The 14013-nt window shown below is 52.0% G+C and overlaps 1 protein-coding gene across 24 annotated transcripts in view; it reads left to right on the top strand.

Annotated features, from left to right (window-relative positions):
- The window catches only part of KATNIP (katanin interacting protein), a 202606-nt gene that overhangs the window by 174250 nt on the left and 14343 nt on the right, over nt 1-14013 (top strand). For 21 of the 24 annotated variants that reach the window (XR_011524430.1, XR_011524429.1, XM_070566501.1 and 18 more), the window contains 4 exons: nt 340-1062; nt 1815-2020; nt 4282-4360; nt 10444-10621. Coding sequence is in view for 22 of the 24 variants with exons in the window: in XM_070566501.1 (XP_070422602.1) it covers nt 340-1062; nt 1815-2020; nt 4282-4360; nt 10444-10621 (1186 nt within the window). In the remaining 2 variants the exon portion in view is untranslated. The remainder of the gene's footprint in view (nt 1-339; nt 1063-1814; nt 2021-4281; nt 4361-10443; nt 10622-14013) is intronic. The other 3 variants (XM_070566492.1, XM_070566496.1, XM_070566498.1) reach the window with 1 other exon arrangement.

Genomic DNA, 14013 nt, shown 5'->3' with positions numbered 1-14013 from the left:
GTCGGAAAATACTGCTTTTTGTAAAACAGCTGAGTTCCAGACTAGGTAACCATAAACAATTTTTTTCCAACCTGAATGCTGTGTGAGACAAGGAGACCATGCTCTGTGCCTGGACTGTCCCATGAGTGCAGGATATTAACACCCCCGGCCCCACCCATCAAGTGCCAGTAGGGCCAACGGGCATTGAGACAGTTAAGGGCAACCCCACTGGTTTCTAGAATGTCCTCCTGAGGGTGAGCCCACCCAGCTGAGAGCCACTGGATGAGACAGTCTCTAAGGGTCCCCACTTCTACACGAGCCACTAATGGGGCTTCATACCTCCTGTGTCCTTTCTTCCAGAAGATGCCTGGTCCACCAGGATGCCACCCCGGACCCCGTGGTGCAGTGAGCAGGAGCACACACTGCATGAGTCATGGGACTCCCTCAATGCCTTTGACCGCTCCCACCGGGGACGCATCTCCAACATGGAGTTCCAGGGGGACATCCTGGATGAGTTCCTGCAGCAGCAGAAGAGCAGCCGGCACAGTGACCAGCCGCTCCCCTGGAAGGAGAAGCTGGAGCCCATGAAAGGGCAGGACAGCTGCTTCCTAGAGATTGATGACGCGAGCGACTTTAAAATCCCTGTCTTGCCTTATGGACAGCGCTTGGTCATTGACATCAAGTCTACGTGGGGGGACAGGCACTATGTTGGCCTTAACGGAATAGAAATATTCAGTTCCAAGGGAGAGCCAGTGCAAATTGCAAACATTCAGGCAGACCCCCCTGACATCAATATTTTACCAGCCTACGGGAAAGACCCCCGTGTGATCACCAACCTCATAGACGGGGTGAACAGGACCCAGGACGACATGCACGTCTGGCTGGCCCCCTTCACGCCGGGGAAGTCCCACTCCATCTCCATCGACTTCACGCACCCTTGCCAAGTCGCCCTGATCAGGATTTGGAATTACAATAAATCACGGATACATTCCTTCCGCGGCGTGAAGGACATCACGATGCTGTTAGACGTGCAGTGCATCTTTAAAGGAGAAATTGCCAAGGCCTCGGGAACCCTGACAGGAGGTACAGTATGTCTGTAAGAATGTTCTTGAAGCCCCTGCCTGCTCCTTGCTGAGACTCTGAGGAAAAACTAAAGCCACTGGTGAGCCAGTGACAGATAGGTCTCTCCTCTTTCAGAGCCCTGGCCCCCCTCACCTTTTACAGCATGGGTGTGCAAGAGCTGGCCCCAGTGAAACTCTTCCACTGGGTCCTGGGCTCACTCAGTTTCCTGGGGGCCCAAGCCTGGGAAGGGATTCTCCTGCAGGGGACTGATTGAGGAGTGCTCTCAGGAGAGCTGGAGGGCAGGGAGCGGGGCAGGACATGGACGGGGAGAAGCTGGGCAAGGACCTGTTTCCCGGGAAGCCCAGCCCCATCCAGAGGGGAGCCGGAGCTAACCAGCAGCAGGGCTTGGCACCCTGCAGGCTCCCCAGGTTGGGGGTGTAGCTCCCCCGCCCTTTCAGGCAAGGCCCCCTGTCAAAAGGATCTACAGGGACCTGGGTGGGGCCCCTCCCTACGCCTGAGAAGCCTTGCTTCCTTCCTGACAGAGCACAGTGACTCCCGTCAGGCAGGGCGCCATCACTGGGTCTGTGTGGTTCTTACTGTCCGTGCGTTCCACTGGCAGACGTGAAGAATGAGGAGGCTCGCTTACGCAAACCCAGGACTGATAGTGGTTTGGGATTTGGTAGCACAAAGGCTGGTGAGGTTAGGTTCCTGGGGTACAGATCATTGGGATTTGGGGGGAGCTGACTCTTCCCTCTTCCTGGTAACCCTTTCAGCCCCAGAGCACTTTGGAGACACAATCTTGTTCACGACTGATGAAGACATTCTCGAGGCCATCTTCTGTTCTGATGAGACCTTTGACGTGGACGTGGAGGGCCTCTGCGGCCCGCAGTGCGAGGAGGCGCTGAGGAGGCCCAGCACGGCCGACGGCGACGGGGAGGAGAGGCCCTACACCCAGGCCGGCTCGGGGGCTGCTGACCGGGTAGGACTGGAGGGCGGGGGCGCCCCTGCAGAGGCTTCTCCCCGCTCAGAGCAGGGAAGCGGGCGGGAAGAAAGAAGGTGGATGTCCTTCAAGCTGCTCGTGCTGCTGTTTGACAGTCCCATTTTTCTACTTCATTTTTGGTTCTGTACGTCATATTTCATTCTCTAATTATTTTTTATTTTTATTTTTTTAACCAAAGCGAGGAAAGTATTCAAATTTTAATCAAAGCTGGGAGAAATCAGTCTGTGTCATCTCCGTAGTTTAGAAGTTGGCAGTCTCAGGGGAATTTTTGCTTTGAGTTGCGTTTTGATCACTCGCTGTTGTTTTTGACGGAGGGACTGGAAATGCTTTTAATAGGCAGATTTAGAATTAGAGTAATGACAAGCCAGGCCATCGCCTCTTGTTTCCACGTCGTGATCCAGTTGTGAAGCACTGTGTGACCGTGTGATCGTGTTTAACCCTCCTGACACCCTGGGAATAGAGACCATTAATACCCCATCCAGGAAACCAAAGCTCAGGGACTCGCTCAAGGGCACGCAGTGGGAGAGTAACAAGGCTGGAACTTGAAAGCAGGACTCCAAAGTCTGTGCTTTTAATTGACAAACAGATTTTTTAAAGATGAAAGATGACCTTCAGGGCAAGGGTCATTCCAAGGTTAAAGAGCAATAATCAAGGTGAAGAGCCCCCAGGGTCTCCAGGTATGTTCTTGAGGCCATAAGGAGAAAGAGGAGATGGTTAAAGAGGGTAGGGGAGGGCGGGAACCACTAGAAGCCAAAGGATGGAAGGTTCAGCCGTGGCAAGGTCCTGATTGAGGCGGTGCAGCCACACAGCCTGTCCATCCCACCGTGTTCACTGGGGTTGCAACCTGCAGGGCTGGGCAGAGCATCATGCAGGATGGCAGAGGTGAGGCCCGGTCAACTGGCGAGGGTGCCCCTCTCGCTTCTAAGGAGAGAAGCTGCCACTCCACCCAGACAAGAGTAGCTAGCCCATGGTGACAGTTGTCCTGATTTTTTTCAATCAAGCCAGAAACCTGGATTTTTATGTAAAGTCTCTCAATTGAAAAATGTTGGCAACTAATTCAAAACGTTTCCAAGCCTTCTTTGGGCCACAGAATAGGTCTGTAGTCTGGGTTTGATCCATGGCTTCCAGCTGGGAGTTGACCTTGACCCTTTCATTTGCCCAGCATTTTCTAAATGGTGAAGTCCCTTCTAAGGGGCTCTGGTCAGATGCAGCCCTGTGAGGGGCAGGGAGGGACTGTTCTCTTCGTCTTGGAGACGAGGAACCCAAGCTCAGGGAAGCCAGGGTCATGTCAGGGCCACACCCCTAGCAAGTGGCAGGCTGAAGCTGCAGCCACCTCTCTGGGTGTCCAGGTCAGTGCGTCCACCAGGGGAGCCCCAGGAGGCTCAGGGAGGGCAAGGGAAGGCACGCGGGTGCCAGCGCAGCACCCCATTCCCTGGTGGCCCGAGGCTGCCCAGCAGCTGGGCTGTTCCGGCAGGCTGCCCTCTCACCCTCTTCCCCGTAGCTGGGCAGGGGCCTGGAGAGGCTGTCCCTAGTGGCTGGGCCATGGGGTTCAGCAGGTTGTCAGTGGGACTGAAACACCATCCCCACCAAAACTCTAAGATCTGGACAAGCGACTTCACTCCTTTCTGTATCTCAGCTTTCCTGTCTGTCAAGGCACTTGGACCCAACTTCTGGTGCAGACATCTAATGAGCAAAGTTTATAGATGAGACCCAAGAAGGAGGGGGTGGCAGCCCACTCTGACCGTCTATAGAACAAGTGTTCTTTATCCTGGCTACCCATCGGAATCCCCTGGGCAGCTTTAAAATGCAGATGCCCAGGCCCCAGGGTTGAGAACCACTCTCTATGGTTTGAGCTCCCTCTCCCTCCCTCTTTTTTCTCTCCCGCCTTCCCTTTTCCTCTCCTTTCTTCCTTCCTTCCTTCCTCTCTTCCTCTAGCTCACTAAATAAACAATTATTGGGTCCTTCCCTGTTCCAGAAAAAATTGAATCACCTTAGCTGGTAGTGTCAAACTCCTGCCCTACCAATAGGAGCTTCTGTCAAGGACTCAGACCCACACAGGTTTCTGGGCCTGCCCATATTACCAGTCCCAGAGCTTTCAGAAGGACAGGAAACAATGAGAAAGACACAGGGCTTACCTGGGCACAGGTTGGCAGCCGGAGCTGGAAACACGGCCAGCCAGTGCTGTGGGCATTGCTAAAATCACCCGTTTTCCCTCTGCTTCTCCCCCAATTCATGTGTAGGTCCTGGAGCTAGAGCTGCCACCCAGTACCCCCGTTCCTGAAGTCACTACTCCGGAGCCAGGCATCTACCATGGGATCTGTGAGTACCGTCTTCTGGGGCAGTGCTAGGTAGAAGGAGGACTTTTAAGGGTCGGGAGAAGTCACGGTCACTTAGGATAGGGTTTCCTTGGACAGTTGGGCAGGTTGTACACTTCACAGAGACACCAGGTCGTGGGGTGAGTGGCAGCTGAAACCAGCCAGTGCTCAGACTGCCAGCCCTGGCAGGGCTGTGTTACTTCCGAGCAGGGGCCCCTCTTTGCAGTTTGCCCTCCCAGAGGGGCACGTTTGCATGCAGACACCTCATGTGTTAGCCATGGCCCTGACCCAGGAGGCTGCAATTGAAGCCCAGAAAGCGTAGAACGAGAAGAGGTAAGAGCCAGAAGCAACCTGAGGCATCTGTCAGTCCAGTGGTCTGAGCCGTCCCTTCAAACTGGACCGCAGAAGATGCCATGAGCAAAGAAACCTGCGTCCTCCCTGTTCCAGGTGGGGCGGCTGGAGTCGCGCCGGCCGGGGTGGGTGCCAGGTCTTCTGAGAAGTCAGAAACTCGGGTTTTTATGTGAAATCTCCAGATTTTGATGACTAATTTTATAATATTTCAAAACGCCAAGGGTCAAGACAAAACACGTGTTGTATGTTCCGCCAGCCAGCTGCTGGTTTGTGGCCTCTGAGCGATCCCATCTGGGTGTCACTGAGTCTGTTCTTCTCTTTCTTTTCCTGTTTTCCCTTCCACCCAGTTCCTCTCCCACTCTGTGCACGTGCCCACCAGCACCTGTGTCTGCGTCCTGGGGAATCTCCAGGCCTGAGGTCACGCTGACTGTGATCTCCCCCTCCCGTTCCCTGTTAACAAGGCTGTCGCTCGCTCGCTTGCTCGCTCCTTGCAGTCTCACCTCCTGCTCTTTCTTGCCCCCGTGCATGTCATCTGCTTCTAGTTATCTTCTGACAACAAGAGATGTGCCTCGCCACGTCACGTCCCTCTCCCCGCCTCCCCACCGCCGTCTCCAGACTGAAGCCGGAACGTCCCCGTTCAGCCTCTCCCTTGCTGCACTCCTCCCCACACCATCTCCTGAGCCACCCGCCGGCTTCCGTGTGAGCCGTGCCTCAGCCAGGCGTGCGCTCCCTCCGTCCCTGCCCATGAAGGATGGGGTGTCACCGATGGCATTCCCTGAAGCAGACTCTTAGATGGAGTTTGCTGGGGCATACTCTGCGGGGGTGGGGGGACAGGAAGCAGGACTGGAGGAGGAAGAAGCTGGGCCTTCTGCAGTCAAATCAAGGCCTCTGCCAGCCCCGCAGGGAGCGCTGGAGCTGCCATGGCCCCGTGGAGTTGTCCTGAGTTCACCGAGGGGACCGGGCCTTTATACACCCGTATCAACGTGTCACTGGGTATGGGCTGCTCCTGGGGAGGAGCAGTGCCAAGGGCAGTCACAAGTGGGCGCCTCAGCCGTGAGCTATCAGTACTCCCAGGCCCTGGAAGAATGAGTCTTTCAGTCCTGGGGGTGGGAGGTGGGACCGGGGCCGCGCCCCGCAGCATCCTCCTCCCCAGGAAGTCTTCCCTGTTGTGCCCAGTGAGAATTCATCTCTCCCTCCCTCACTCCATGGAGACAAGTTATCTCTTAGAAAAGAGGAAGATGCCTGACTTTGAATCCTCACAGCCCCTTATGTTCCAGAACACTCTCTCAGCCGCTTTAGTGCAACAGGAGAACTTTAAAAACCAGCCTAATGTAGGCAAGCGCCTGGTTTGAGGCTTGGTCTTGGCTCCCATTCAGGCACTGTGCTGGGACTCGCCCTGCCTTATCTCAGTGAACACTCACCACTCTTATTCTCTCCATTTTCCAGATTAAATTAGGAAACTGAGGCTCAGAGAGATTGAGTAACCTGCCCAAGGTCACACAGCTAGTGTGGAAGCCAAGAATGGAACTACGCATGTCTAATTCAAAGCCCATGACCACACTGCCTTAGGGCTCTCGCTGAGAGGTGTGTGTGAAGCGGAGCTGTGAGGCCCTAGAAGACAGCAATGATTTCTTCTTTTGTCCATGTGGGTTTTTTTGGTGAACAATGGAAATTCAGTTCAAACTGAGTTAAGCAAAAAAGGGAATTTATTGGCTTATGCAACTAAAAAGGTCAGGAGTTGCTGGTTTCCCAGAAGGCTGGATCCAGGGGTGCAAATGACGTCATCAAGCCTTGGCCTCCCTCCCTCTTTCTGCCCTGTTGCGCTCTCTCTTGCCCTTCTCCCCTTCGGACTCTGTCCACAGGAGAATTCCTGGAAGCTCTGGCTTTACATCCACCTTCTGCCCGGCCATCTCAGAGAAAAGAGAACTTTTGTTTCCCAGTAAGTCCAGCAATTGTCCCAGAATTAAGTCCTTTCAGCCTGGCTTCAGTCACACGCCCGTCCTTAAACCAGTCACTGCGGCTCACCGTGGAGGGGAGGGGAGAGGGGTGCGAGATGGACAACACGGAGTAGCCAGGCCTGGGTCGGAGGCCTTGGCACCCCTGGAGCCAAGGGGGAGGGGTCAGCCACTCAAACAGTATTCCGGAGGAGGTCAGAGTGCCATAACCAGAAGAAGGAAGGAAGAAAGGCCAGAAGAAGCCACTGTCCCCTTTGTCTGATGGTTTCCCCAAAGATGCTGTTTCTAAATGTCTTTCCCACTAAACTGGTTCTGACCTTTCTCAGAAATGTTATTTCAGTGCCGTTGGGAGTTTTTCCCTGGAGGAGAGCTCAGAGACCTTTTTGCTGCAAGGAGAGTGTAAGTTCTCAGCTTCTCTGCTCGGTAGGAAGGCAGAAGAACCTCCTGATGGAGGCCATTCCACACGTCCTGCAGCCTTTGGTTCCTGGATCTCTCTTCCCTGAATCCTTGGCCTTGCGCTTTCTGAATCCAAGATCCTAAACCCACTTTACCAGCCTGTGCAAATGGAGAGAGCTTGGAGAAAGTGACCCAGGGGAGGCAGCAGGGTTGGTAAATATGGCCAATCCTATTAAGGTTCTGAAAGGCGATATATGACTTGCTAATTTGCAGATGACACTAATTTTGGAAGTTTTGCAAATATTAGCAGTGATGAATAGGAAAGGAACTGAGAGAGTTGAAACATGGGAGAGAAATAACAAAATTAATTTCCATTTATATAAATACTAATTGATACACCAGAGGAAAATGAATATGGAATGTGGATAACAAAGAGAGTAATGGCTTTCGGAGCAGCCCCAAATTAGATGGCATCACAGTGCATCTTGCCAGGCAGACAAAGGCTGGCACCAGCTTGGAGGAGGCTGGGTGCTGTCTCTGGTTCCCAGGGGGAGTGGCGTTTCTCCCTCCCAGTGATCCCTCTCATCCAGATGCTCTCCCTTCTCTGCCTCCCAGCCTTCTTTAGCTCAGGAACCACACCCACAGCCACTCTGCCACTGGGGTCAAAAATGTCTTCTCTTTCCCTCGTTCCATACAGGCCATTGAGGATCCTGGCAAAGCTGTCTCCAGAGCACATGCTGAGTCTGTCCACTTCTCCCCCACTTCTACCACTGCCGCCCTTGTCCAGGCCATCTGCACCACCGCAGCCTCCTCCCAGGTGTCCCTGTGGAGTCCATCTGGGTGTGCTTTCCGAGACGCCCAGTGGATCCAGCCACTGCCTGCTTCAAAATCCAGCCTTCCTTGGCTCCCCATGGCAGAGAAGAAAATCCAGACTTCATGACGTGACCCAACCCCTGCCTAACCCCTCTGATCTCACTTTCCTCTGCCTTCTCTCTCCGTCACTTGGTTCAAACCACAGGTCAAATTTGTTCCCATCCCAGGGCCTTTCCCTTACTGTCCTGTCAGCCTAGAATGTTCTTCTTCCAGAAATGCTGAAGAATTGTGGCCTTTTTCTCGGCACCCAGGTCTCAGCTCAAATGTCACCTCCTCAGAGAGAACCCCCCCTGGACACCCCTCCCCCTGTTCAGTCCTTCGTGTCCCTTCTCTTTTATTTTTTTCATGGTCTGCATCACGGTGGAACCATCGTATTTGTTTGTTACGTGTTCATTGTCTGTCTTCACTACAGTAGAGGCTCTTAGAGTCCAGAGGTTCTGCTATGTGAGACCCCTGTATCTCCAGTACCAAGAACAGGGCTTGGTAGATAGTGGATGAGCCATTAATATTTGTCTGCCATTGACTAGGAATTTGGTGAAACTCAGTGGTTTCATTCTAGTTCATTTACCTTCAGATATCTACTGATCACCTACTCTTCAACCAATTATTTGTTTTCTTAAAAAAACAACTTCTATTGTTTTTCTATTCTATTCTATTGACCATCTGTTTTTCAGGCACTGTTCTAGGCTCTGGGAATACAGCAGTGAACATAGCCCACAGTGTCCCTGCCATCAGGGAGCTTCCACTTTAGTGGGGAAGATGATGAAAACAAATAAGCAATGAGTATAGAATATGTTACAGGTGGTGATAAGAGTTATGACAAGAAATAAAGCAAGGGAAGTGTTTAGAGAGTGGTAAGGGTGCTATTTGAGCTTGGTTGGTTAGGGAAGGCCTCACAGAGTACAGACCCTTGATGAGAAGGAGTGTATCAGTTAGCTTTTGCTGCTGAACAAATCATCCCAAAATTTAGTTGCTTAGCATAATCACCATTTATTCATGATCAGCTCATAATTCAGTGGCTTCCTGTGCAGTTCTCAGCTGAGCTGGCCTGGCTGGCCTCTCCTGAGTGTGCTCATGTATCTGGTCAGCTGACAGATGGGCCGGCAGCTGAATGACCTAGGATGTCTTCACCCACACGCTGGGAGATGACGGGTGTAGGAGAGGAAGCAGAGCTCCAGGGAGGTTGCGTGGCTTGGCCTCACTTCGTATCCACAGAGACGTCCTGCGACCTCCTTGGGCTTCTGCCTCCTCGTCTGAGCTGAAATGGGTGGGACTGCACGACATCCAGGCTTCCTCCTTTCAGTGCCCCAGTGTTGACAGTCTGTGAAAGTTGCAAAGATTGTGAATCTTTTCAACACAGCCACCCAAAAGGGTGCAAAATTGGCTCCAAATTCTGCAAGGGTAGAAGAGTTCGCTGGGCTTGGTCCTGCTCGAACAGGAGACCATAAAGGAGAGAGAAGTTCCAGCCAAACGTCTGACGGGGTTGGAGCAGTATCTTCACTCAGTTTCTGGGCAAAGGGATGACTCACCTGGGCTGTTTTGCCCCAGGACCACAGAAGGTCACTTCTAAACGGTCTCTGATGGAGCAGGGGTGGGGCAGGAGCTAAAGGATGGAGGTAGGTCCACCATAGGTCACACTTCCTCTACCCTGAATCCACATGAATCCTCATGATAGTGGCCAACTTGCATAAAATGTCCATTTCCGATATTGTGGCTTATTGATGTAACTGCCTCCATTAGCTACTTGTTTCATCATTCCATCTGTACTGAGCTCCTACTATGTGCCAGGCACTATGCCAGGCTTTGGAGACACGATGGTCTAACAAAACAGATGAGGTTTCTGCCCTCAGGGAGTTAACTGTTTGGTGGGGCAGACAGTTATTTACCAAATGATCACATGGTGGCCAGGGCATGGAAGAAGTTCACAGTGACATGGTAGGCTATGAATGGAGGTCTGACGTGGTCAAAGAAGTCAAGAGGGCTTCCCTGGGGAAGTAAGCTGGGATATGAAGGATGAGCACAAGTTAACCAGGCCATGTCAGTGCCAGAGAGTGAGAACAGCATGTGAAAAGGCCCTATGATGGGAGAGAGGAATGTAAATATGAGTGACCTAAAGATAATCTGGGTGGAGCTGGAGATCCCTGATGCAAGATGAGGTTAGAGAAATAGGTAGAAGCCTGTTGGCCAGGCAGCATGGAAAGCCTTGCAAGGGTGTTAAGCATGGGGTGAAGTGACATAATGGATAAGTGGAGAAAGGAGCCAGGGCCATGTACAGGTTTAAACAACACTGGTCCATTCATCCTGCAGACATTTCTCAAACATCAGCAGTGTCCAGACCCGAGGGCCACCAGGAGGAAAGGTGCAGAGCCCACCCTGAGGGCACTTTCATTTGAGTCTGGGTTTTCAAGGTGGTAGAGTGCAGAGGGTAAAGGTCGTTCCTCTTCCCGTCTCCATCTTGGGTACCTCCTCCAGAACCTCTGGTGTTCACGGGCCACTTGTCTTCCTGTTGCAGGCCTTCAGCTGAACTTCACTGCCTCCTGGGGGGACCTGCACTACCTGGGGCTCACAGGCCTGGAGGTGGTGGGCAAGGACGGCCAGGCCCTGCCCATCAGCCTGCACCAGATCTCCGCCTCTCCCAGAGACTTAAATGACCTCCCCGAGTACACCGATGATTCCCGGACCCTGGACAAGTAAGTGTGTGTAGACAGCTTCCTCTCAGAACAGCAGGGCTCGGGACCTGTTCTGCGTCTTAGACTTCAGAGGCGAACAGCACATAGCATCCCCCGTTCCGCCTTCTCCCAGCCACACCGTGAGGTCTGTAGTCTTCTCGTTTTAGTGACCTCCCAGGGCCACACAGCTGGAGGTGGTAGACGACATGCAAAGCCAGGTTCTCCTGCTTCCAGACATGACTGTGCTTTGTTTTCTCCACCATGCTTCGCGTAGGGCCTTGAACGCAGCAGCTGCTCGGTAAGGCTCTGCCTTTACGGATGACTGACCCCATCTCTCGGGGCTGAAAGCTTGCTCTTCCTTGAGACTGTAGGTGATTGTTGAGAAGTCTCCGCAGGTGGCTGGGGCTGCACTGCGCTCTGCGTTTGTCAGATTTCATAAGCCCAGCTGGGGTCAAGTGAGTAAGAGGACAAGCCTGAGATACAGCATTGATCTCATAACCTGCAGACGGGTCCTCGGCCCCCCTGCTCAGACAGCTGATGGGCCTGGGCTCTGCCTGGCAGGTTGAACAAGAGCAGTCTAGGGGAGTCAGAGGGATGAGAGTTCAAATCCTGGCTCTGCCCCTTGCCAGCTAGTAAGTGTGTTTCTTAACCCCTCCAATAATAATAGTAATAATAAAAATAGCTGAAATTAGAGCTGCCATTTTTTGAGTACTTATTAAATGCCAGATGCTGGGCTGTGTTGTACAGGTCACAGATACTCATCCACTGAAACATTAAACAGCCTAAGAGGCCCCCGTTTACGGATGAGGGAACAGGTACAGAAAGGTTAGAAACTGGCCAGAGGTCACCCAGACTAGTTGAGTGGCAGAGCCGTGATTGGAATGCAGACCCACGGGAGACCAGCACCCATGCATTTAACTGCTAAGTTAGACTGTTTGCCCCTGCCTCGGTCTCTGTATCACTAGTTAACCAGGCCACGTCAGTGCCAGAGAGCGTGGCTAGGGGGCAGGAAGGGGACTGTTACATCACAGTTTGCCCCCCTGCCTGGCCCAGAGTGCTTTCAGGGTCAATGCTCAGCTCTTCCCTGCTTTCCTGGAAGGCGCCCCTCACCCGCAGCCCTCAGGCCCTGCAGTGATTGCCTGCTCCCCAGCCACTCTGCGCTCTGCGTCTTGGCCAGTCCCACTCCTGCATACTCAGACTTGGGGCCTGGGACCCAGCTCCTGGCTGTGAAAGTGCCCAGCTCGTGCTGCCTGGCGTGTTCATCCACACCCACCACTTACTGCCCCTCTGCCGGGTTACGTCACAGCAAATCCCAAGCTTGGTAGCATTTCATCTCTGCGTATTTCACTATGTCTCTCTAAACAATGAGGACTCTAAAGAGAAAACATAATCTCAGTACCACTATTACAACCAAAGAAATTAACACTTATGACTTAAAGGACTAGAGGCCCAGCGTGATCCTGTTTCCCTGACAGCCCCCTCACCCCTTTCTCAACAGTTTTTCCCTTGAACTGAGATCCACGTAAGGCCCATACATTGGATTGGTTGATATGTCTCTTACGCCTCTTGTAATCTAGGTTCCCTTCCATCGTTTTGTGTTTTTTTCCTTGTAAATTATCTGTAGAAGAAACCAGGTTTTTGCCCTGTAGAGTCTGGATCTTACTAGTTGCATCTCTATGGAATTATTTAACACGTTCTTCAGGCCCCTGTATTTCTTGTAAACTGTTCACTAGGTCTGGAGGCCTGATCAGACAGAGGTGTGACCTTAGGACAGGACATGACCACTGGGGTGTGGATGTCACTGTCACTTCAGGACATATCCAATATCTGATTGTCAGGTTTTTGGTGATGTTGGTGGCCAGTGATGCTCAGTGGCTAAATCCACTGATTTATTAGGGGTTGCAAAATGATGATACGCTGATCCTATCATTCTTTATTTCATCAGTAAAGAGAAAATTTCCCTCAATTATTTGGTTATTCTAAGGCACAGTTCAAACAGGAAAGGCAGTCTAAATGCTTAATTCTTTTCCTTTATTTTTCAGTTTTCAAAATAAATTGTTTCTCTAGCATCCCTTAAAAACGTTTATTTTTGACTATCATAAACTCATGGATTGAAATGTACTGTGACTGTGTTTGGAGGGTTTCAACCTCTTGTGGTTTTTATCCTATTGATGCCCAAATTGTCCCCTCTCAGACACTGGCAGCTTCCGAATCCTTTTTTAAATAGTAGCCTCTGGCAGCTTTCCTGCTTTCCGATGTGACAAGATAGTCCAAGCTCATCCTGTATATTTCTTGTCCCAGACGTGGAATCAGCCATTTGTCCAAGAAACCCTGGTTCTTTCCATTGTTAAATGGTCTTTAGAGACCATAATACAGCCACTAGGGATGCTCATAGCTGCTGAGTCAGTCATCGTTTCTAGGCTTTTCTGTGGACAGAGCTAGGGAATGTCCCTTTGATATTCTTGAGGGTGTCTGCAGGAACCTGCCTTCACCATCAGCTGTAAAAGCTTCACCAGTTCTCTCCACTCTCAGAATTGGGCAACAGTTTTGCTGTGGAGGTGGCCCCAGTCCCAGGACAGAGAAGTAACTCCTTTGGAAGGCTGTGGAATGTTCTCTAGTGGTAATCCTCAGTCAGCTTAATCCCACAAACACCCTAGTGTTAAATTGCTGAATTTCCTCAGTTAAAGGTGCCAGCAATTGTAAGACACACCATCCATCAAGTTAATAACAGCCTTTTAGAGGAAAAAAGAAAGATTACCTCCTTGGATGAACACTTAGGTTGTAAGATTTATTCCAAATTCAAAACTTTAAAATGTAAAAGGAAAAAATAAAGTTTATTTTAAAATCTAGGAAATGTGGCAGTAGCTTGAATTTCTCCCAGTGCAGCAGCTTCAAAGTCACTGGAGAAATAGGAGTGAAAGGGGAAGGGGTTGCCCAAATGGCTGAGAGTTGGGCCCCTGTCCCCAGGGCCAGGCCTCTAAGTGGCAGTGCCAGACACACGGGCCAGAGATGCACGAGGATATGGGTCTGGGTATGGCTGAGACATGCTGGGCAGTCGGGGCAGCCAGTGGCAGGACGGTCTGGGACAAACACAGGCAGAGTTGAGGGGAATGAGGCAGGCTGTCCGGAGCAGGAGAGCCAGAAACTGGGCCTTCAGGGCGGCAGAGCAGCATGGGCAAGGTGACAGGGTTGCTCAGAAGAGTGGCTGAGAAGAGCACAGGGGTGCCAGGGGCTCCCTCCCCATGGCTGGGGGCTGCACTGGGACACCCACACTCTGTGCTTACAGGCCAGGCCAGCTCCCCACGCAGGCACCTTCCCTGTTCTTGTCCCATGCCGGAAGCTGCCAAGTTCACCCGGGTGCTGCTCTCTCTCCCCTAGCATGAGAAGGAAGGGCTAGAATTCTTTCAAAATGC

The sequence above is a fragment of the Equus przewalskii genome, chromosome 12, assembly GCF_037783145.1.
Source record: "Equus przewalskii isolate Varuska chromosome 12, EquPr2, whole genome shotgun sequence".
In the NCBI taxonomy this organism is placed as follows: domain Eukaryota; kingdom Metazoa; phylum Chordata; class Mammalia; order Perissodactyla; family Equidae; genus Equus; species Equus przewalskii.
Note: the sequence above shows the minus strand (reverse complement) of the source record. Positions and strands in the feature narration are given on the sequence as shown.